The 25,020-nt window shown below is 48.3% G+C and overlaps 2 protein-coding genes and 1 non-coding gene across 7 annotated transcripts in view; 2 read left to right on the forward strand and 1 right to left on the reverse strand.

Moving 5' to 3' along the window:
* The window catches only part of LOC125721947 (uncharacterized), a 235,463-nt gene that overhangs the window by 193,678 nt on the left and 16,765 nt on the right, over window positions 1-25,020 (reverse strand). The window lies entirely within an intron of this gene.
* LOC125721935 (NACHT, LRR and PYD domains-containing protein 12-like) overlaps window positions 1-25,020 on the forward strand; it is a 67,401-nt gene that overhangs the window by 19,324 nt on the left and 23,057 nt on the right. For 2 of the 5 annotated variants that reach the window (XM_048998147.1, XM_048998148.1), the window contains exons 4-9: window positions 7,352-7,415; window positions 7,599-7,827; window positions 8,457-10,176; window positions 13,917-14,090; window positions 14,696-14,869; window positions 15,316-15,489. In XM_048998147.1, the coding sequence (XP_048854104.1) occupies window positions 7,352-7,415; window positions 7,599-7,827; window positions 8,457-10,176; window positions 13,917-14,090; window positions 14,696-14,869; window positions 15,316-15,489 (2,535 nt within the window). Of the gene's footprint in view, window positions 1-5,744; window positions 5,924-7,351; window positions 7,416-7,598; window positions 7,828-8,456; window positions 10,177-13,916; window positions 14,091-14,695; window positions 14,870-15,315; window positions 15,490-25,020 lie in introns of those variants that run through there. The other 3 variants (XM_048998149.1, XM_048998150.1, XM_048998151.1) reach the window with 3 other exon arrangements.
* On the forward strand, window positions 19,270-19,352 carry trnal-uaa (transfer RNA leucine (anticodon UAA)). Its single transcript has one exon. It is a non-coding gene; the product is annotated as a tRNA-Leu (tRNA).

Below are 25,020 nucleotides of genomic sequence, written 5' to 3' on the forward strand. Positions count from 1 at the left end.
CATATGAACTTTGGTTCTCAGGAGACGTTTTCATAAGATCAGGACATCTGTGGAGCTGATGCTTGTTACACTGGCATCAGATGCATGGAGCCCATACTCTGTCGTTAGTTGATGTCTCTTTATCCCTGCCAACAGTGGCTTGAGTGCTGAGAACATTAACCCTCTTTCTTTTAGGTTCCCTTGTAATTATTTTATCCTGGTGTGAATCCACTGAGTGAAGTGCATGTAGGCAGGTGACAGGATTGCATGCAATTTCTGCCTCAATTGATATGAATCTGGCAAAGTCTTGGAAAGATGGGAATTCGCCACCTTCCATGAGGGCTACCGTAACCCAACGATTCCAGCGCAATGCTAACTAGTCAGGTAGCTTCTGAATTAATGTTTGATTTTCCCCACAGTCACTCAGTATGTCTAGGCCCTTTGCATGAGGCATAGTTTGCAAACAGGCATTTAAAAATCAGAAAATGTCTGTAACCCTTCGGCATCTTTGGACCGTATTTGTGGCCATTTTGAGAGCCTCTCCGGAAATGCCCTTTGGATGATGAATGGCTGACCGTAACGCTGACCGTATCACTAACCGTATGGCTGACCGTATCACTGACCGCATGGCTGACCATATGGCTGACCGTATGGCTGACCGTATCACTGACCGTATGGCTGACCGTATCGCTGACCATATGGCTGACTGTATGGCTGACCCTATGGCTGACCGCATGGCTGACCGTATCACTGACCGCATGGCTGACCGTATGGCTGACCGTATGGCTGACCTTATCACTGACCGTATGGCTGACCGCATCGCTGACCGTATCACTGACCGTATGGCTGACCGTATCGCTGACCATATGGCTGACTGTATGGCTGACCCTATGGCTGACCGTATGGCTGACCATATGGCTGACCGCATTGCTGACCGTATGGATGACTGTATCACTGACCGTATCGCTGACCGTATGGCTGACCGTATGGATGACCATATGGCTGACCGCATGGCTGACCGTATCGCTGACCGTATCACTTACCGTATGGCTGACCATATCACTGACCGTATCACTGACCGTATGGCTGACCGTATAGCTGACCGTATCACTGACCGTATGGCTGACCGTATGGATGACCGTATGGCTGACCATATCACTGACCGTATCGCTGACCGTATCACTTACCGTATGGCTGACCATATCACTGACCGTATCACTGACCGTATGGCTGACAGTATAGCTGACCGTATCACTGACCGTATGGATGACCGTATGGCTGACCGTATCGCTGACCATATCGCTGACCGTATGGCTGACCGTATCGCTGACCGTAACGCTGACCGTATGGATGACCGTATGGATGACCGTATGGCTGACCGTATCGCTGACCATATCGCTGACCGTATGGCTGACCGTAACACTGACCGTATGGATGACCGTATGGCTGACCGTATGGCTGACCGTATCGATGACCGTATCGCTGACCATATCGCTGACCGTATGGCGGACCGTATCACTGACCGTATGGCTGACCGTATGGCTGACCATATCACTGACCGTATCACTGACCGTATGGCTGACCGTATAGCTGACCGTATGGCTGACCGTATGGCTGACCGTATGGATGACCGTATGGCTGACCATATCACTGACCGTATCACTGACCGTATGGATGACCGTATAGCTGACCGTATCGCTGACCATATCGCTGACCGTATGGCTGACCGTATGGCTGACCGTATAGCTGACCGTAACGCTGACCGTATGGATGACCATATGGCTGACCATATCACTGACCGTATCACTGACCGTATGGATGACCGTATAGCTGACCGTATCACTGACCGTATGGCTGACCGTAACGCTGACCGTATGGATGACCGTATGGCTGACCATATCACTGACCGTATCACTGACCGTATGGCTGACCGTATAGCTGACCGTATCACTGACCGTATGGCTGACCGTATGGCTGACCATATCACTGACCGTATCACTGACCGTATGGCTGACCGTAACGCTGACCGTATGGATGACCGTATGGCTGACCATATCACTGACCGTATCACTGACCGTATGGATGACCATATAGCTGACCGTATCACTGACCGTATGGCTGACCGTATGGCTGACCGTAACGCTGACCGTATGGATGACCGTATGGCTGACCATATCACTGACCGTATCACTGACCGTATGGCTGACCGTATAGCTGACCGTATCACTGACCGTATGGCTGACCGTATGGCTGACCATATCACGGACCGTATCACTGACCGTATGGCTGACCGTATAGCTGACCGTATGGCTGACCGTAACGCTGACCGTATGGATGACCGTATGGCTGACCATATCACTGACCGTATCACTGACCGTATGGATGACCGTATAGCTGACCGTATCACTGACCGTATGGCTGACCGTAACGCTGACCGTATGGATGACCGTATGGCTGACCATATCACTGACCGTATCACTGACCGTATGGCTGACCGTATAGCTGACCGTATCACTGACCGTATGGCTGACCGTATGGCTGACCATATCACTGACCGTATCACTGACCGTATGGCTGACCGTAACGCTGACCGTATGGATGACCGTATGGCTGACCATATCACTGACCGTATCACTGACCGTATGGATGACCATATAGCTGACCGTATCACTGACCGTATGGCTGACCGTATGGCTGACCGTAACGCTGACCGTATGGATGACCGTATGGCTGACCATATCACTGACCGTATCACTGACCGTATGGCTGACCGTATAGCTGACCGTATCACTGACCGTATGGCTGACCGTATGGCTGACCATATCACGGACCGTATCACTGACCGTATGGCTGACCGTATAGCTGACCGTATCACTGACCGTATGGCTGACCGTATGGATGACCGTAACGCTGACCGTATGGATGACCGTATGGCTGACCGTATGGCTGACCATATCACTGACTGTATCACTGACCGTATGGCTGACCGTATAGCTGACCGTATCACTGACCGTATGGCTGACCGTATGGCTGACCGTAACGCTGACCGTATGGCTGACCGTATCGCTGACCGTATGGCTGACCGTATCACTGACCGTATGGCTGACTGTATGGCTGACCATATGGCTGACCATATGGCTGACCGTATCACTGATTGTATCGCTGACCGTATCACTGACCATATCGCTGACCGTATCACTGACCATATCGCTGACCGTATCACTGACCGTATGGCTGACCGTATAGCTGACCGTATCACTGACCGTATGGCTGACCGTATGGCTGACTGTATGGCTGACCATATGGCTGACTGTATGGCTGACCGTAACGCTGACTGTATGGCTGACCGTATGGCTGACCGTATGGCTGACCGTATGGCTGACCGTAACACTGACCGCATGGATGACCGTATGGCTGACCGTATGGCTGACCATATGGCTGACCGTATGGCTGACCGTATCACTGACCGTATGGCTGACCGTAACGCTGACTGTATGGCTGACCGTATGGCTGACCGTATCACTGATTGTATCGCTGACCGTATCACTGACCATATCGCTGACCATATGGCTGACCGTATGGCTGACCGTATCGCTGACCGTATGGCTGACCGTATCACTGACCATATGGCTGACTGTATGGCTGACCATATGGCTGACCATATCGCTGACCGTATGGCTGACTGTATGGCTGACCATATGGCTGACCGTATCACTGATTGTATCGCTGACCGTATCACTGACCATATCGCTGACCGTATCACTGACCGTATAGCTGACTGTATGGCTTACCGTATCACTGATTGTATCGCTGACCGTATCACTGACCATATCGCTGACCGTATCACTGACCGTATAGCTGACTGTATGGCTGACCGTATGGCTGACCGTATCACTGACCGTATCGCTGACCGTATGGCTGACTGTATGGCTGACCGTATGGCTGACCGTATCACTGACCGTATCGCTGACCATATGGCTGACCGTATGGCTGACCGTATCACTGACCATATCGCTGACCGTATCACAGACCATATCGCTGACCGTATCGCTGACCGTATGGCTGACCGTATCGCTGACCGTATCACTGACCGTATCACTGACCATATCGCTGACCAAGCTTATTCCAAGCATCTTTGCATGCCTCATCATCACTTTGGTAGAACGTGCCCTCAAGACATTTATGAGCAGGACCACTGATATATTTCTTAAGGTAATACAGCTTATCTGCTTAAGAGATACCTGTTCTCTGAATGAGTACATAAAGGATGCCTTCCATTCAATAAAATGAATTGGATCCCCGTTAAACACAGCAGGCTCTGGCATTGGGAGCCTGTTAACGGCTTTGCTGTTCTGAATAGCTTGAGCCAGGTAAGACACATCAGTGAGGGATGGTGTTGTGACATCATGCGAAGGCTGATGTCTGTCATAGGTGCTTTGTAGTCAAACTTAAAGGTCTGGCCATCCATCCATCCATCCATTTTCCAAACCGCTTATCCTACTGGGTGGTGGGGGGTCCGGAGCCTATCCCGGAAACAATGGGCACGAGGCAGGGAACAACCCAGGATGGGGGGCCACCCCATCGCAGGGCACACTCACACACCATTGACTCTCACACGCACACCTACAGGCAATTTAGCAAGTCCAGTTAGCCTCAGCATGTTTTTGGACTGTGGGGGGAAACCGGAGTACCCGGAGGAAACCCCACGACGACATGGGGAGAACATGCAAACTCCACACACGTGACCCAGGCGGAGACCGCATGCGCAACTTCCTTCACTGCTGTGATCCCTGAAGCAGTTAGTATTCTGTAATACAGTAGGACATTCCAGAGGGAGTGGCGCACATTATGTCCACTGGGATGGAGAACAGGTGCAGGATGATGATATGTTTAATGTTTCGTCATATTTAGGCAGCAGTATCGCCCCAGCTAGTGGGGACCCGGGGACCAGCTGGTACAGAAGCGGGGGGGCAGGGATGTGGGAAACAAGCTGATAGGCGCCCCCCCCCCCCTGTCTGACGCTCCCTGCTCACCCACGAGTCCTAGGCCGGCGTGGCTGTGGGCCAGTCGCTCACAGAGCAGGCAGCTCCATTGATAAGCAAAGCAGAGCCGTATCGAGGGGTGGGGTAGTGGGGGGGGGGCCCGAGAAACCGCCTCCGCTGCCGCCTGCGCAGCCCGAGCAGCCGCCCCCTTTGCCTGCAGCTCCCGAGCGGGCGCCCCCACCTCCTGCAGCTCCCGAGCGGGCGCCCCCTCCGCCTGCGCAGCCCGAGCGGCCGCCCCCTCCGCCTGCAGCTCCCGAGCGGGCGCCCCCTCCGCCTGCGCAGCCCGAGCGGCCGCCCCCTCCGCATGCAGCTCCCGAGCGGCCGCCCCCTCCGCCTGCAGCTCCCGAGCGGGCGCCCCCTCTGCCTGCGCAGCCCGAGCGGCCGCCCCCTCCGCCTGCGCAGCCCGAGCGGCCGCCCCCTCCGCCTGCAGCTCCCGAGCGGGCGCTCCCTCCGCCTGCGCAGCCCGAGCAGCCGCCCCCTCCGCCTGCAGCTCCCGAGCGGCCGCCCCCTCCGCCTGCAGCTCCCGAGCGGGCGCTCCCTCTGCTTGCAGCTCCTGCGCCCACGCCGGAGGCGCTCCCTCTGCCAGTGACTGTGCCCCTTGTGACTCCCGTTCCTTGCCCCATGCCGGTCCCTTCTGCCCCAGACCTGATCCTGGTGACGCCTCTGCCCTCGCCCCGGCGAGCTCGACCCCCCACCAAGGGTCCTTATTTCTGTGTCCTGTAAGGGGAGAGGACACAGATGCAGGGCTGGGGTCCCACCCACCCTGCCCCCTGGCTCGCCCTCCCTTGCCTGCGCTGGGGCTTGGTCGGCGCCTGCGGTTCCTCGCCCTCCGGGTTGGCTGTTGCCTGCGGGTCCCCCTCCGCAGCCTCGTCGCCCTGTCTTGCTCCCCACTCTGGTGCCCGGTCAGTCGCCTGCGGACTCCCCTGCTGCAGCTCCTCAGTTGCCTGCGGTTCCCTCCACTCCGGCGCATCGGAGGACGTCGCCGCCTGCTGCGGCTCCCCCCCCTCTCCTTGCCCTCGCCTAGGTCCCCTCCAGCTCCTTCGTCCCCTTCCTTGGGTCTCCCTCCACCTCCCTCCTCTGCCCCTCCGTCAGTGCCTCGCCCTGCCTCCTCTGCTGCTCTGAGGTCCCCTCCTGTTCCGGCCGCCTGCGGCCCCTCTGACGGCCACCCGTTGCCCGCTGGGGCTCCCTCGGACTCCCCTTGGTTCCCCCTCCTTCTCTCCCTACTCCCCTGCCTGTCTCCCTCCTTCGTTTGCTCCTCCTCCCGGCTTTGTCTCTCCTGTCTCCCTTCCTCGTCCCTTTGTTCCTCCTCCGTTCACTCCTGGTCCTTTTGTCCCGCCTGTTCCCGCTGTGTCTCCTTTCCTAGTCTGTCTGCCCTCCCTGTCCTTTATCAGGTTTTGTCTTACTTCTTGTCTCTGTGCCTGTTCTGTGTCTCTGTCATGTTTCCGGTCCCTTGAATGGTTTTGTTCTTCTTTTCCAGGTCCCGTTTCCCTCGTCTCGTCCGTCGCCTCCTCTGAGGGGGGGGGGTCTGTCATACCCGACTCGTACGATCCTCGTGTGTGCCACGCCCCCTGATTATCCACGTGTGTGCCACGCCCCCCTGATTATCCTCGTGTGTGCCACGCCCCCCTGATTATCCACGTGTGTGCCACGCCCCCCTGATTATCCTCCTGTGTGCCACGCCCCCCTGATTATCCTCGTGTGTGCCACGCCCCCCTGATTATCCACGTGTGCTTCCCGGATCGTACCCACCTGTGTCCGATTATTTTCAATCAGTCCTGTCTATTTGAGTCCATGTCTTGCCCTGGTTCCCGGTCTGTCATTCATGTTAGTTGGCGTCTGATGTTTCCTTCCCTTAGTCCTGTGATTAAACCCCGTTTCCCCCTTATTCTACCGGCCTGCCTGATCCTTGCCTGCCTGCCTGTCCGTGCACCTTCCCCGTTCACCGGCGAGCTTAACATTGGGATTTTGTACCACTAACTTTTCCAGCCTTCTATTGCCCCCATCCCAACTTTTTTGAGATACGTTGCTGTCATGAAATTCAAAATGAGCCAATATTTTTCATGAAATAGCAAAATGTCTCAGTTTAAACATCTGATATGTTTTCTATACTTTGTTATGAATATAATACAGGTTTATGAGATTTCCATATCATTACATTCTGTTTTTATTTACAATTTGCACAATGTCCAACTTTTTGGAATTGGTGTTGTAATATACCACAGTGTTATTCTTTATCTGCAGTAACAGCAATTTTAATGGGGAACTTTTCAGCCTTTCTGTTACATTTGTGTAGATGAATTGAGGTCTTTATGTTTCTGCCTAATTCACAGAGACCAAATGGAAGATTGCAGTTCAGATCTACATGATAAATCGGGTTTATCATCCAAATTGAAGGTTTGTATTTATTGCTGATATATATTTTCTTGGCTGTTATGTGAATTAGCTTATATTTTATACAGCTGCATAATAATAAATTCATCATCTTAAAGAAAATATGTTTTAAACTATGATTCACAAGTGAAACTCTGAAAAGGTTTGGTGTAAGTAGCAATAATTAACTCTGACTGTTTATTTTAGTCGCTAGAGGAAAAAGCCATGAAGTTCCTAAAGGACGAGCTGAAGACGTTTGTGAGGCACCTAGATCAGAATTACCCAGAATGCTCTGAGCCTCAGCTGGAGGAGGACAATGCCCTGGACTGTGATGGTCAGATGCAGAAGACCAGTGTTAGAGAGGTAGCTCTGAAGATCACAGTGTACATCCTGAGGATCATGAAACATAATGATCTTGCTGACCTGCTGGACAAGAGTAAGAACTTTATAATATTATGTACATGTACAATATTGTGTAAACGTCTTAGGCAGTCAAAGAAAAGGATGTTTAAATGGTCTTTATGTTGGTGTAGAACTACTATAATATGTATGTCAAAGTGTGTTTGCCATTTCAGAACCTCTCCCAAAATCAACCTAATATTTACAGAAATCGTGCAGTATATCCCTGTATTTTTTTACTTGACCACTAACACACCTCATGTGGCTGATCAATATCTCATTGAGTTTTAAACTTATTTAATTAATGAATGAAGTGAGCTGGTGGTGAAATTTAACAAATACATGGACTGGCTGTGGTGCCCCTGAGGAGAGATTTGGGAAATGAAAAGGGGTTTTGTGTTTTTTTTGGTTCTGAGCAGATATACACTTACTACCCAGATAAATGGCTTTAAACATTTCCTTTGGCTGCCTAAGGCTTATTCACGGTCCTGTATGCGGTGTTCCAGTAAAATACGCATGATAAAACTTTCAGTTTCACATTCACAGTCACAGGGAAATATCAGGATATGTATGTGCAAAAAAGTGTGTTTTTGGAAAATATTTTTCCTCTCATATTGGTCAGGATCACGGTGAGAATTAGTGCATTTTCCTCTCATTTCTTTTCAGGACAGCTCATGCTGCAACATCAACAGGAAATGAAATGTAAACTTAAGAAGCAATTTGAGTGTGTATTTGAAGGGAAAGCTAAGGAAGGACAGCCAACACTTCTCAGTGAGATTTACACAGAACTCTACATAACTGAAGGCGGAACTGGAGCAGTCAATGATGAACATGAAGTGAGACAGATTGAAACAGCATCCAAGAAAAGGCGAACAGAAGATACTACTGTCAAGTGCAATGATATATTTAAACCCTTATGTGGGCATGAGACACCAATCAGAACTGTACTCACTAAAGGGGTGGCAGGTATCGGGAAAACAGTCTCTGTGCAGAAATTTATTCTCGACTGGGCAGAAGGAAAAGCAAACCAGGATGTTCACTTCATATTTGCTCTTCCTTTCCGGGACCTGAATTTGATTAAGGGTGAATACAGTCTCATTGAACTGCTTTGCCACTTTGTCCCAGAACTGAAATCTCTTGAATCCACTGAGCTGTTTATGTACAAAATCTTGTTCATCTTTGATGGTCTGGATGAGTGTCGCCTTCCTTTCGATTTTCAGAACAATGAGAGCTGGTTTGATGTAACAAAGAAAACATCACTGGATGTGCTGTTGACTAACCTCATTAAGGGGAATCTGCTCCCATCCGCTCTCCTCTGGATAACCTCCCGGCCAGCAGCAGCCAATCAGATACCTCCTGAGTGTGTCCACCAGGTGACAGAGATACGAGGGTTCAGTGATGCCCAGAAGGAGGAGTATTTCAGGAGGAGATTTAATGATCAGAGCCTGGCCAGCAGGATCATCACACATGTGAAATCATCAAGGAGCCTCTTCATCATGTGCCACATTCCTGTGTTCTGCTGGATTTCAGCCACTGTGCTTAAGAGGTTTTTTAGTGAGACTGACAGGGGAGAAATTCCAAGGACTCTGACTGAAATGTACACACACTTCCTGATCTTTCAGACAAGTTTAACAAATGACAAGTATATGAAAAAACAAGAAACTAAGCTTAAAGAATACAGCAAGGAATTCCTTTTAAAACTTGGTAAACTTGCTTTTGACAACCTTGAGAAAGGCAATCTCATATTTTATGAGGAAGATCTGACAGGGAATGGCATTGATGTCACTGAAACTTCAGTTTACTCTGGAGTGTGCACAGAAGTCTTTAAAGAGGAGTATGGGTTGTACCAGGAGAAGGTGTACTGCTTTGTGCATCTGAGCATCCAGGAGTATCTCGCTGCTTTATATGTGTTTCTGTCAAACTCATCAGCTGACCTGCTGAAGACTGCAGTGAATGAGGCATTAGAGAGCAAGAATGGACACTTGGACCTCTACCTTCGCTTCCTTCTGGGCCTCTCAACAGACTCCAGTAAGACTCTGTTACAAAGGCTACTGGGGCCAACAGAAACCTGCTCACAAACCATTAAGGAAACAGCCCAATACATCAAGGAGAAAATACAGGAGAATTTATCTCCAGAAAGGACCATCAACCTGTTCCACTGTCTGACTGAACTGGGGGACAACTCTCTAGTAGAGGAAGTACAAAGATACCTGAATTCAGGAAACATTTCAGTAGATGACCTTTCACCTGCACAGTACTCAGCTCTGGCCTTTGTGATGCTGATGTCAGATGAGGAGCTGGATGTGTTTGACCTGAAGAAATATATCAGACGAGATAAACAGCACTGCAGGCTGCTGCCTGTGGTCAAGAACTCCAGGACGGCTCTGTAAGTTACGTGGGGATGGGAAATCATGTCTGGTCTGGCAGTAATGCATGAATATTGTTTGAAATGTGTAATATATATTATATATTTCTCCTCATGGATCAATAAGTGAGTTTTATTTTGATAATCACAGCTATAGCTGTTTGTATAGCAGTAGCTAATCTTGACCACAGCCTTTATAATTGATATTGAGGGAGCGGTGTGTGGCTCTGAGGGCTTAACCTGTGTGCCTGTAATCAGAAGGTCGCAGGTTCAAACCCCGCCTCAGACTGTGGGTCCTTGAGCAAGGCCCTTAACTCCCAGCTCCCTGGGCGCTGCTGCAGCTGGCAGCCCTTCGCAGACAACTTCCTCTATGAAAAAAGAGCAAGTTGTGGGAGGCGTAAAGACAATTTCCCTACAGGGACAATAAAAGTGTCGGTTATTATTATTATTAATGACTGAAGGTAGTGATGTCACTTTTTGTTTGTTACTACGTTTCCATTCCCATCCAGTTTGCCTTCTGATCACAGGCACAGCATCCTAACCTGCTATAGAAACAGTGAGGGCTCTTTATCCACAGGGTGTATAAGTGGTATGTGAGTGTTATTGTCAGCAGGCGTGTTCATGTGATGGAGCCCAGAGCTGGGAGCTTCCGTATGACTGCTGTCTCTGGCTGCTCACTGGCGCCCTCTGCTGGCCTCAGCTGCACCTGGCTGAGGATGTGACGGCACATCTAGTCCGGCAGAAATAGATAAACATTGTTTAAAATATTAAATTTATATATATATATATATATATATATATATATATATATATATATATATATATATATATATATATATAAAATTTATTTCCCCTCTTTTAACAACAAGGTTCCTTTTTAATCTAGTTTATATTAACTGAAGGTAGTGATGTAGTAAAAACAAAAAGACAAGATTTCCACGACCATCCTTTGTGTAACAAATAACCAAAGATACAGCATCATACAGAATGGTCTGGTTTTCATTAATAGTGGGAAAACCACTCATATTCGTTTCAGTTCTGGATGCTGTAGGACGCATTTCTGTAAATACTGGGTGTGGTGCGTGACTCTTTGGGCTCGGACTCTGTGTCCATGAGCAGAAGGTTGCTGGTTCAGATCTCATTTTGAGTCCCCCCCCCCACCAAACACTGAATGCAATTTCAGTTCAGTTCAGTTTTATTTATATAGTGTGTTTTCACAACATTAGATCATCTCAAAGCACTTTACAGCATCCCTGCCCAAAGCCCCCAGTGAGCAAGTCAGAGGGGACAGTGGCAAGGAAAATTACCCTAGAAAGAAGAATCCTTGGGAGGAACCAGACTCAAAGGGGGAGCCCATCCTCCAGGGGGCAGCAAAGGAAGCCCTAACCCTAACCAGACTCAAAGGGGGAGCCCATCCTCCAGGGGGCAGCAGAGGAAGCCCTAACCCTAACCAGACTCAAAGGGGGAGCCCATCCTCCAGGGGGCAGCAGAGGAAGCCATAACCCTAACCAGACTCAAAGGGGGAGCCCATCCTCCAGGGGGCAGCAGAGGAAGCCCTAACCCTAACCAGACTGAAAGGGGGAGCCCATCCTCCAGGGGGCAGCAGAGGAAGTCAAATGATCAAGATGGCAAAGTCCTAATTCACATTATCCCAATCTTAACATTTCAGTCACAAAGTGGGGGGCAGGGAGGTGATGAAGGCAAGTGCTGGAGCTGCTTCAGATGGCAGGGAGAACAGTAGTACGGCAGCAGGGTAAACAGGGAAGATGTCACAGGCAGAAGGGTGAGCAGGCCGGAAGGACTCACAGGTAGTGGAGACGTCGTAGACAGCAGGGTAGGCAGGATATCTTAAAAATGTGGGGTCTCCAGGCAGCACAGCCTAGGGGGAGTAGGGGAAATAAAATGTGCAGTTAGCCAAAGTAGGGGAGACTAGAGGCAGTGCAAACAGTTAGGTGAGTGCAGTATGTAAGCTCCGGCAGATATGGCTATGGCAGCATAAGTAGGAAGGAGAGGCAGGTGGGAACGCAGACATGGGGAGTCCCTGAATGTCAGCACTCAAATTCCACAAGGGGGTGTGAAGCTTCTTTAATCTGCACCGCTTCTGTTTATCAAGCTCGTCCAAAGTAAATTTCCTCATCGCCATCGTACATGAAGGTAAAACAGTTTCCAATCAGGGGCATAGCACTCTATCTTAGGTTTTCTCTGGCCTTTAGTGCTGTCCAGAAAGAAACAGATTTGCTCAAGAGAGTAAACCTTGGTCCTACCTACAGGGGTGCTGGAGTCCATGGAGGCCTGTGAGTCTTCCAAGTCATCAGCCAAACTCTCTACGTCCTCATGATCTCAGAATCCAGTAAGTGCAGGTCCAGCTCAGGCTCAGGATGTTCCGCTGCGGTGTGTCTACAGGTGGGTCAGTGCCGGGCTCAGCAGGTGCGGAGTCACTCACCGCGCTGCCGCCAGCGGGCCCTGCTGCGTCCGGGCCGGGCTCCTCTGTCAGCCCGCTGTCTCAGCAGGTGCGGAGTCACTCACCGCGCCGCCGCCAGCAGGTCCTGCTGCGTCCGGGCCGGGCTCCTCTGCCAGCCCGCCGTCTCAGCGTGGCTCGGGAGCGGGGGTGGGGGCAGTGACTACAGGAAGGGGGGGGCTCGTCCTCCCGGTCCCCACGGTCTGAGTCCAAGTCCGTTACTACAGTATCGGCGCCCCTGCGGTGCTCGGTGTCCCGCACCAGCGCCGGGGCCTCGCGCCCCTCCTCGCGCTCCCCCGGGGGGGGGGAGCTCCCCTCGTGGGCAGGCCTGCCGCACATGCCCAAAACCACCGGCCGCGAGCAGACAGTCCTCCACCGAGACGGCGGGTCAGGGACACACTTAAAGCCGTGCCTGAGACTCAGACACAAAAAACTGAGTCGGGAAGCTCAAAATTCCCACCAGAAAGCTGCACTTGAATGACTGACATTCTGGCTGCTGACTCAGAGATAGAAGTTGGTGATGTGACAATACTGAACTTACAAGAATGGCGAACGCATGGTTACTGCAAGGGACAATGCTTGTGAAATTCTGCGCAATGTTTCTTTTTAACTGCTTCAGAATCTTTGGCTAGAAGGCTGAACTGAAAGCAAATCATGGATCCTTCTGTTATCTTGCTTTGTATGTAGCCTAAGCACGTTTCCCCAGCAAAGACAATAATTGCCGGTTAGTCACTGTCAGATATAGACACCGGGATACTTGTCTTATTACGCTCATTACCGACAATATCGTCATATCACCCAGACGTAATTGGTGATTTGACATCTTCCCAGGTATAACAATACAGGGAGAAAAAGGATTTTACTCATGGGATCAGGAATCCAAGTGCCAGTTGCTGCTGCATTAGCTGCTGGGAATGTTCACATCTCCTCCTTTCAGTGATACGTGTCGAGTGTAGGGACACCTGGCAGAAAGATGGCTAAGGACTGCACTGGAAGCACTGGTCTGACTGTTATGGGAGGTTCACGTCCATCTTGCTGTTGATGTGTTCCTATGTATTCCTATAGCTTGTACTTAATGTTTTTACCTCTAGTTTTGAGCAAAGATGCACTGACTCACAATTAGTGATCATATGACTGCAGCAGATTGTCAGGACACACAGAACACTCTACAGACTATAATTCATTTTGAGGTGTAAGCTATGCTGCTAATTATACTGAAAACAAATGCTTATTGTAATGCTTTGTATTTTACTAATGTGTAGGATGTGTGTATGTCTGTGTCTTAAAGTGTTTTCTGTTTCAGGCTGAACAGCTGTGATCTCATAGATAAACACTTTGAAGTGCTGTCTTCAGCTCTAAGATCAAACTCTTCCCCCCTGAGAGAGCTGGACCTGAGTGACAATAACCTGAAGGATTCAGGAGTGAAGCTGCTCTCTGCTGCACTGGGGGATTTACACTGTAAACTGAAGATATTGAGGTCAGTATTACTGGGTATTCCACACTGTAAACTGGGGATACTGAGGCCAGTATTACTGGGTATTCCACACTGTAAACTGGGGGTACTGAGGCCAGCATTACTGGGTAATTCACACTGTAAACTGGAGATACTGAGGCCAGTATTACTGGGTATTCCACACTGTAAACTGCAGGTACTGAGGTCAGTATTACTGGATATTCCACACTGTAAACTGAGGATACTGAGGCCAGTATTGCTGGGTATTCCACACCGCAAACTGAAGATACTGAGGCCAGTATTACTGGATATTCCACACTGTAAACTGGGGATACTGAGGCCAGTATTGCTGGGTATTCCAAACCACAAACTGGAGATACTGAGGTCAGTAATATTGGGTATTCCACACTGTACGCTTTAGATACTGAGGTCAGTATTACTGTGTATTCCACACTATAAAGAGGAGATAGTGAGCAATTAGCTAAGGGAAAGAGAGGAGGGGTCCTGCCTTGTCTTAGACACTAAACTGTAATTCTTGAATTATTTATTAGAGCATCACATTTATTTAATAATTATAATGGTGAGGTGATATTATTTATTGGGGAGTTTCTGTCTCTCTCTCTCTGCAGGTTGTCAGGCTGTAGGGTCACAGAAGAAGGCTGTTCTTCCCTGGCTTCAGCTCTGAAGTTAAACCCCTCACACCTGAGAGAACTGGATCTGAGCTACAATCACCCAGGACACTCAGGAGTGAAGCTGCTCTCTGCTGTACTGGAGGATCTCAGCTGTAAACTGGAGAAGCTGCAGTGAGTACAGAATATGCATTTTACACAAACGTAACTGGACAGTAAGAAAACCCACAATGCCTTTCAGCAGTTACATAATAAACAAACACAAACAGCTTCTGTTTTCTTATCCTACTTCCTTATATCCCACAATCTTATCAGCCCTCGATCCATGCTAGAAATAATTAAGCAGTGAAGCAGGAAATATCCATTCAACCATATAATCCATGCAAAACATTTGTGTTGGTTAGCAAAGTTAACGGCACTGTTACAGATAAACATGTTGACTTTAACGTGTTATGGACAAAAAATAATGGACACCAAACAGAATCGGAATGATTGTTAAAATGATTTTTAATAATTTAATTGTTTTCTGAAAATCCATTATGTCATGGTCCATATTCTCCTCATTTGAATACAGTGCTGCAGTGTAAAAAGTGGATTTAAAAGTGTTTCATTTTTTTAAGGGTGGGCTGGTGTGAACTCACAGAGAAATGCTGTGAGGCACTGGCTTCAGCTCTCAGATCAAACTCCTCACCCCTGAGAGAGCTGGACCTGAGTGACAATGACCTGCAGGACTCAGGAGTGAAGCTGCTTTCTGCTGGACTGGAGGACTTACACTGCAACCTGGAGATACTGAGGTCAGTCTGACTGGGTATTCCACACTGTAAACTGGAGTTACTGAGGTCAGTCTTACTGGGTATTCCATACTGTAAACTGTGGGTAGTGAGGTGAGTATTACTGGGTATTTCACACTGTACGCTGGAGATAATAAGGTGGAACATAGCTAGTGATTTCAAAATAAAGCAGGAGTATCAAAGTCTAGAGGTTGACTTAAAAAATAACATTAGACTCACTACAGTAAGTGGAATGTCGAAAGTAAGACTGCATTGGATGTTAAGTATGACAGAGAGGGATGGAATACCGGTTCCATCAAATTGACAGGTCGGGTCAAAAGGTCACTTGTGGGCGGGGCTTGTGTAGGCGGGGCTGTGGTGGTATGATGTGACGTCACGGGAGTTGTATTTATTTATTATTTATTTCATTATTTATTTTATTTATTATTTATTTATTAAATTATTTATTATTTATTTTAAATTATTTATTTTAAATTATTATTTATTATTATTATAAATTATTTTAAATGATTTATTTAATTATAATTTTATTTTAAAATTATATTGAGGAGAGTGTTATATTGAGGAGAGTGCTTATGAGTGTGTGTGTTATTTTAATAAGTTATTATTTTGTCGGGCACAGCCGGGGCCGAGCGGGGGTGGGTTACCTGATGGAGCGTGAGCGTACGGCGTGTCTGGTGTTACGGTACCGCGGTAAGGTCCCGGGCTTTGGAGAATCAGCAAAGGCCTTAGAACCCTGTGTCTGGTGCGGTACTGCGCTAAGGTCCCCGCGGGCTCGGATAATCCTCGGAGAGAGCGATGCCGGAGAGCTGAGAGCCGTGCCGTGGCGCGAGTCTGATGCCGGCGAGCTGAGAGCCGTGCCGCTGCGCGAGTCTGTGACAAACTCTGAGAGACTGAGACTCTGGGAGAAAATGATAAAGTTGGAGCGAAGAATGAGAGGAGGAGGAGGTGGAGGGTCTGTCGTCCAATAAAAACGCTTGGCGCTAGTTTTGACAATGTATGTGTGTTTCTTCCTCACGCAGGCGTTTGTATTACATCAGCGTATGGTGCCACACTTTTGAAGGCCGTCTCTATCGACTTGGGCCATACATGCACCCCCAGTAAAATCAGTTTGAAGCTTTGTTCCCCGTATATGACCTCGCACAAGTACAGATATGAGTGCACCTGGTTAATTACAATTAAATAATCTAGTAAAGACACGCAAGCGTATTACAGCAGCGTATGGGGCCATACTTTTGAAGGTCGTCTCTATCGACTCGGGCCATACATCAAGTTGGACACGTCGACTCCCAGCGCTTAACAGAGAAACGATATGACTGCACCTGGGGAGACCCTCGGCGAGCGGGGAGGGGGGCCTTTTCCTCCTAGGGTAGAGGCGCCAGGCCTTATCACCCGTACCACGCCCCCACCAGCGGGGAATATATGGAGCTTTGCGATGTATGGGGAACACTAATTCTTAAAAAAATACAGACATGTCCAGCACTACCGAAATGAAAGATTCAGCCTCACCTTCTAAGACTCAGCAGGAGCAGGAGACCGTTATGCAGCCGCCGGGGGCTCCTAGGACGATTGATACGGCAAGTAGACGGGTTCCTATGATGCGCCCGTCGGAAGACCCGAGAGCTACCTGGGAGCTGCCCAACGGGGATAAACTGGTCTGCCTCTTTGACAACGCTGCGGAGGATCTGCGCGTCTTTCAGGTCATCGGAGACGGCCCAGACCCCACGAAAGACGACCCTTATCAGGTGTTTTTTTCTGAAACGGAATGGGGAAACTTGAAGACTATCGTTGCTCCGTTGATGGAGGAGACCCCCGACCCCGACATTCAGGTGGACAAGGGAAGAATGGAGATGTACTATAGAGATGCTCGTAAACAACGTAGCACCTTTATGAAGTGGGACGCGACCGGGGAGCTGGACAAGAGAATGCTGAATATATGGCAGCGGCCTAAATGCGACTGTTTTGGGCTGCTGATACCGTTTGTGATTTGGATGCGGGTGATTAAAGAAAAGTCCGGTTACTTCCAAGCGATGTTTAAGGAGAGTCGGGGGCGTAAGGAGATGCAAGAGTTGAAAAAACCTACGCCGTAAGGATCACCCCCACCCCCTCTCCCCCTCACCCACCGTCGCTATATAAAGTGGACTCCGTTACAACCCCTTTCACAAACATCAACAACATCATGGCAGCATCAGCAAATTATAGCCACAGTGTGTTCTCCGACGACGAAAGCGGGGACAATGAGGCTACAACTGCAACACAGGCCTCTGATCCTGGGGAACTCCCACCAACACCAGCCTCTGACGCCGGGGAGCTCTCCCCGTCCCCTCCATCAACACCGGCCTCTGATCCTGGAGAGGACTCTCCGGCGCCTGAGATCTGCACGCTTCTCTCCAGACCGGCTCTCTGCCGTGGGATGCTGACTTGTATTAAGGCTATGATAGTGGGCCTTTTAGCCTCAGTCATCAGGAAACATCAAGAGAGAAACTGCTACGGTTGTGAAGTGCGGCACCCCAGTCAGAGACAACACCCTTGTTTGTTTCCCCCAGGTAGAAATTACTTTTACATACACTTTGACTCTGTGTTGCGTGACCTCTGGACCGACCGGCTGACACCCGCCTTGACCCACGTTCTGTCGACCCTGGGCATCGGAGCGGCCGTCGGCAGGTTGGAGGGGGCAGTGGAAGCTATCCTGTACGATCTGCATGAGGCCCGCGACGGCATGCTGGAAATCAGTCGACTGGAACAAGATCTGTTTGAACAGAACCCCTCCCTTAAGCAGCTCCTGGAAGAAGAATTTCTGACTCGTTGGGAGGCCTGAGAGTAAAACAAAAGCATCTTGTGATGGGGAACGGTATCGGGAGACTCTTACGACGGTTTATGTTAAATGTTTTTTTAGAAAAAGTTAGTCCGCTGTTGATGCATGCTATTGATAAAAACAAGAAAAGCGATTGTGGGGATGATCATGCTTGTTGCTGCTTTCATAGAGTGTTATTTGAGATTGCTCAAGTCGGAGAAAATTATCAGCGGGGGATGGATTTACTTACTCAGCTGATGGCAGAGGGAGAAAGACAACCCCCCGAAAGTCTCATACGTGCCTGTCTATCTTGTATCCCCGACAATGAATTTGACTGTAATCACATTTTTGTATTTTACGCTTTAATAGTAGATGTAGTTGCCTATAAATTTCATGATAACCAGCCTATCGATGTTAATCAGTTGCTTTCTACTCTGCATACATGTATCGTTGAAAAAGCCACTATATCCACCTTAATGCATGTGACATCGCTAATTTTCCTCAACAACTGTCACGGGTGTAACTAATTGTATACCTGCATTTTTAAAATATATATCTTTCACTAATTGTATACCGGCATTTTTAAAATATATATCTTTCACTAATTGTATACCTGCATTTTTAAAATATATATCTTTCACTAATTGTATACCAGTATTTTTTAAATATATCTTAAAAAATGTAACTTTCACAAATTGTATACCAGCATTTTTTTAAATGTATCTTTCACAAATTGTATACCAGCATTTTTTAAATGTATCTTTCACAAATTGTATACCAGCATTTTTTAAATGTAACTTTCACAAATTGTATACCAGCATTTTTTAAATGTATCTTTCACAAATTGTATACTAACATTTTTTAAATATATATCTTTCACTAATTATATACTAATAAAAAAAAAAAATGTAAAATTATAATAATAATAATAATAAAAAAATTTAAAACTTGAATACCAGTGTCTTTGTAAATAATAGACAAATATGTTGAGCAGGGTGGCCGAGTGGTTAAGGCGTTGGACTTAAGATCCAATGGACATATGTCCGCGTGGGTTCGATCCCCACCCCAGCTAAACTCTTTTGTAAAATAATAATAATAATAATACACAATATTAAATAATACACAAACTCTACACAATATGGGTTAAATACATAAAAAAAAAAAAACAGAATTTCACTGATGTTCACTCAGTCTGTTAACATCCCCCCCTCCACAGACAGCTATAAAACGGCACTTCGCCGCTCTCTCCCACTCACTGTGTGTGAAGCATGTCTGTTGCCAAGACTACAGCTCGCGTCTTGAGCCGTTCGTACTATGACCCCAGCCAGCCGGGGTCATACGGGGGTTTCTCCAGACTGAAGAGAGGGGTGGGTGGAAAAGTGAGTAGTGATGACATCAGAGACTGGCTGTCTATGCAAGACAGTTATACTTTACATAAACCGGTTAAAAAGAATTTCCCTAGGAACAGAGTGTTTGTACCGAGAGCCATGTATCAGTGGCAGGCCGATTTATGCGACATGCAAGGGCTGGCCAAATACAACGACGGGTTAAAATACCTCCTTACGGTGATTGATGTTTTTTCTAAAAAAGCCTACGCGCGTGCTATAAGAAACAAGACTGGGGAAGCTGTAAAGGAGGCCTTTGATTCTATTTTAACCGAGGGGGGCGTCCCCCTCAAGCTACAGACGGATGCCGGTAAGGAGTTTTTAAATGGGACTTTTCAGAAACTTTTAAAAACTCATAAAATCACCCATTTCACTACGGCTAGTGAACTTAAAGCTTCCGTCGTAGAGAGATTTAATCGAACGTTAAAAGAAAGGATGTACAGGTACTTTACGGCTAAAAACACTCGGAGATATGTGGACGTGTTGGACGATCTATTAAAGGGGTACAACCAGTCATTTCACAGCGCTATTAAAATGAAACCTTCCGAGGTCACGCTCGATAATGCTCATCTAGTATTTGATAATCTATACGGCCCTCTGAAGAAAAAAAGCACACGGCCACATTTTAAGTTTAACATAGGGGACACCGTGAGAGTCTCCAAGCACAGTCAGATATTTGACAAAAAGTACGAGCAGACATTCACCGATGAGTACTTTGTCATATGCGACCGTGTGCCCAGATCCCCACCGGTGTATAAATTGAGGGACGTGCGCGGCGAAATACTAGAGGGGACATTCTATGAAGCGGAGCTGCAGAAAATCAAAATATCTCCGAGACGCACGTTCAAGGTCGAGAAGGTTATAGGCTCAAAGACCGACAGAAAGGGGAAAAAGTGGATTTTAGTACATTGGCAGGGTTGGCCCTCAAGGTTCGATTCGTGGATACCGCGGTCGGACTTGATACAGGTTTAATTTTTTAATAGAAAAGAGGGGGAAAAATGGAGGATCGCCCCTCTTTTTACCTCACGCTGCCGTCAAACTCTTGTCTCTCCATCTTCCCCGATAACAAGAGTTCGGATTACACTGTGATGTTATCGCGACCTATAGAGCTACGGGGGCCTTACGAGGTAGCGCTGGCTGAAATCATGTATTGTTACACGTGGCGAAATATCACATACCCGGAAAATAGTTTTGAATTGCGGGATACGGAGGCGGAGGCAAAGAGAGAGGCCGATCCTTTAGTGGATCGGCCTTTCCTTTTTTCTCGGAAAATTAAAGTCGGCTATTATGAATCTCTGAAACAGATTGTGACAGAGATGGACGCTACGTTAAAAAAATTAGGTAGTGAAGTTTCCTTCTCATACAACGAGATTACGCGAAGGGTTAATATAACGGGAAACCAGAAGTACAAGATCCAATTTAAACCTACTCTGGCCTACATGCTGGGCTTTGAGCCGGGTCACTGGTATAACCTAGGAGGAGGAGGTAGCGGGTCGACCTCACCCTACCCTGCCGACATTCACGCGGGATTCTACAATATGTACGTCTACTGTAACATTGTGGAACCGCAGCACGTGGGGGAATTTGTAGTCCCGCTTCTCAGAACCGTTAAAATAGACGGTGCGTTCGGCGACGTAGTCACTTTGCCGTTCCACAAGCTGCACTACGTACCGGTGAACAAGCAGAGCCTGCAGAATTTGCATATTGAGATAAAGAACGATCAGAATACTCTGATTAATTTCTCCTACGGAAAAACGATCGTCAAGCTACACTTTCGCCCCGTTTAAAAACAAAACAAGAGAAAGCGCACGTGGTGGTGGTGGTGGGGGGAGCATGGCGTACCACAATCCTCAGAGATTTATTTCGTATTACACCAGTCAGGCAGGACATGGGCTCCCCGGTTTTGCGGGGGGCCCAGTGATGTACGGGCGTGGCTTGGGCTCCATGCTCAGTAGGGCTTTTAGATTTGTTTTACCCTTTCTTAAGCGTGGGGTCGATATAGCGAAACCTCATTTGAAATCGGCGGTCAAAGGAATAGGATCGGATCTCGCCAGCTCTGTAGTCAGCGGCCGTTTTACAAACACAGCTGACCCCAAGCAGGAAGGGTCGGGTCTGCTGTTCCTCTCTCGGAGGAGGGGGAGTAGAACGAGAGCCCAGGCCCCTCTACCGCAGCACCAAGGTCATCGGAGAAAAAAAAATAAACTTGGCAGAGCCGTGAGGATTCCCAAGTCTCGACAGGCTAAGAGAAACAGGAAACCCCCCGGGGACATATTTTAAGAGAGAGAGAGAGAGAGAGAAAACACCAAGTAATCAAGAATGGCTCTAGCTCACCGCCTCTCAGCAGAATGCACCAAATCTGAGCTAGATCTATTTGCGGCCCCTATGACGCAATTATCCATAGATCAGACCAATTATGTAGAAATCAACCCATTAAATTCCATTACCGATCAGGATGTTTTGGATTTCCTAATACCGGGGTCGGGCAATTTCTATCTGGACCTCAACTCTACACTGCTATATCTAAGGCTCAGGATCGTTAGGGCCGATGGAGCCCCCCTGGTTGACGCCGACCCCTGTGGTATTATACAGTACCCGCTAAACAGCATATTCTCTCAGCTGGATGTGAGTCTGAACGACGTCCTGATCAGTTCTTCGTCGGCCACGCACCCCTATAGGTCATTCATAGAGACCCTGCTCAATTTTTCTACAGATACGCTAGAGAGTCAGTTTTCGGCAGGGCTCTGGTACAAAGACGTCGGAGCCGATTTGGATAGCGTGGACGTCTCCGCGCAGGGGCCTAATGTGGGGTTGCAGAAGCGAGCCGCCTTCTGTAGAAACTCTAGGGAATTTTCTGTAATGGGCCCTATACACGCAGATATTTTTTTCAGTGAACGGATGCTGTTAAACAATGTGGATATACGCTTAAAGTTTGTAAAGGCTAAAAGCGACTTTAGCCTCATGTGTAGAAATGACACCGATTACGAGCTGAAAATACTGAGGGCCAGCCTGTTTGTGAAAAAAGTGGAGGTCTCCCCGGCGGTGTCACTGGGTCACGCGGCCGCTCTCCTGAAAGCAAACGCCCTGTACCCTATAAGCAGGGTAGTCGTTAAAAATTATACGCTGCCCGCGCAATCGCGGGTCTGCCCGCAGGACAACCTCTTCCTGGGCAACTTACCGCGCTACATCGTTTTGGGGATCGTGGACCACGCGGCGTTCGTGGGTACGCGAAACCGAAACCCGTTCAGGTTTCAGCATTGTGACCTGGAATTTCTGAGCCTCTCAGTCAACGGGCGACACATACCCAGCAAACCGTTCCAGCCCGATTTTAACGCGAGGCAGTCGGTCAGAGAGTTTTACAACCTTTTCCTGGCTACAAACAGGCATTTAAGGGATTCGCCGTTATGCATTAACCGCGAGGATTTTGAAAACGGATACTCGCTATTTGCTCTCAATCTCTCCCGAGACGACGAGCTGGACGGCGGTACCCTGTCACCCGCCATCAGCGGCACGTGCCGTCTGGATTTAAGGTTCAGAGCCCCGCTACCTCGAACCATGAGTCTCATCGTCTACGCCTGCTTCGACAGCGTGATTGAAATAAACGCCAAGAGACAGGTTTTGGTGGACTTTTAATCATCATCATGAACACTCACCAGCTGGAATGCCTTTTACGCCCCCTGCTAGGGGATGCTTTTGGAGGCGTGTGGCCTAGCGATTTATTACCCGCCCGCATAGAGACCAGGCCCGCTTTTCTGGTCGCAAACACGCATGACCAGAATAGAGAGGGTGAACACTGGATCGGGATAATTTTGGAGCCCCAAGAGGGCAAAGCCTCCTTCTTTGATTCTTACGGTTATCCCCCCGATTCCCCTTACTACCCAAAGAGTTTTATGCGCTTCTTGGGGATGCACGCTACCGAAATAAGGTATAATACGCGTCAAGTTCAACCCGACTTTTCTTCCACGTGCGGGGCCCACGTCGCCTTTTTCCTCTACCACCGCTTCAAGGGCCTTTCATTTCAAGAGACTATGATGTTGTACTCTGACGACTTGAGGAAAAACGACGCTCTAGTATCCAAGTTTATCAAGAAATATCACAAGTGTATTAGCCGTGTTAATGCTGATAAACTTTCAAAGCTGCAAAATGTATGTTCCTTAAAACTATTTAAAGATTGTTATGGTTCTTAGATTAATGATGGGGGAAAAAATAAAAAAATTGTTATGGTTGTTATATTAATGTTGGGGTAAAAAAAAATAAATAAAAAAATTGTTAGGGATGTTAGGTTAATGTCGGGGGAAAAAATAAAAACGTGACACCTTTTATTCAATAAATTTAACATTTTATTAACAGCTGCGTTACAGGCATTTTAATTTTTTTCCACACGTATATAAAACACTTAATCGCTGTAATCTATCCACGGAGCATAAGGAGTACCCTTTATAGGCCATAAACGATATTCAGGGGAGGAATCGCGCTGCGTGTGAGGGGTTCCCGCGAGCGGGGGTGGCGAGTCGTCCGCAATACGTTTTCTACGTCTCCCGAGCTTCTGTTTCACAGGAGGGGAGGAGGGTGGCGGGGGACCCCTTCCGCCGTAATCTTTAAGATGGCTTAGGGCTTTCCTGGCTTGGATGTTACCCACGCTCGTGAGGGGTATGTTTAATTCGGATATCACGTTTAAAAAGGGATCCCAGCCTTTAGGATATTCGACGGTGTGGGATTTAGGCTGTGATAAAGTTTTCATCAAATCTAAAATATGGGAACCTTTAATGGGTCTATCTCTGATGATGAGTTCACCCGACTGGGTCCAACGTACCGCCCCGTCGGAATCGAGCAGTTTCTGCATGATGTACCCCACGTTCTTTCTAGCCCTGGGAGCCACTTGCTGGACAACTTCCTGTACAGATTTGTCCCTAGTCGCGTTGCCGCTGTCAGGCTGTCTCCCCTCCTCCTCCTCCTCCTCCTCCGTTTTTTCTTTCCGCTCAGTAAGGACAATTTCTCGCCCCTGATGTTCCTCTTTTCGGACTAGATTCAGATACCTCTGTAGCAATTGATTGTATCTCTTTACTTTTTCATGCAAATTCATACCCGGCTGATTTATTAAACCGTGCATCTGGTTTTCAAGTTCGCCCTGGGCCGATTCGCCGATGGTATGCGGGGTCCCCCTCTGGGTCAGCGTACGGAGTTGTTGGGGGGTCAGCATGAACATTTTTTTCACTTCGCTCATGTTGGTAAAAAGCTAATTAGCCGTCTTACCGGGAAAACAGGCTTGTGACGAATGGCAGAGCCACTGATAAGAGCGGTAGTAAGAATCCTCCTCTTTGAAGCACTGCCTTGCGTTTCCTAGCAACGCTGTTTTTC

Source organism: Brienomyrus brachyistius, unplaced genomic scaffold (assembly GCF_023856365.1).
Source record: "Brienomyrus brachyistius isolate T26 unplaced genomic scaffold, BBRACH_0.4 scaffold36, whole genome shotgun sequence".
Taxonomy (NCBI): Eukaryota; Metazoa; Chordata; class Actinopteri; order Osteoglossiformes; family Mormyridae; genus Brienomyrus; species Brienomyrus brachyistius.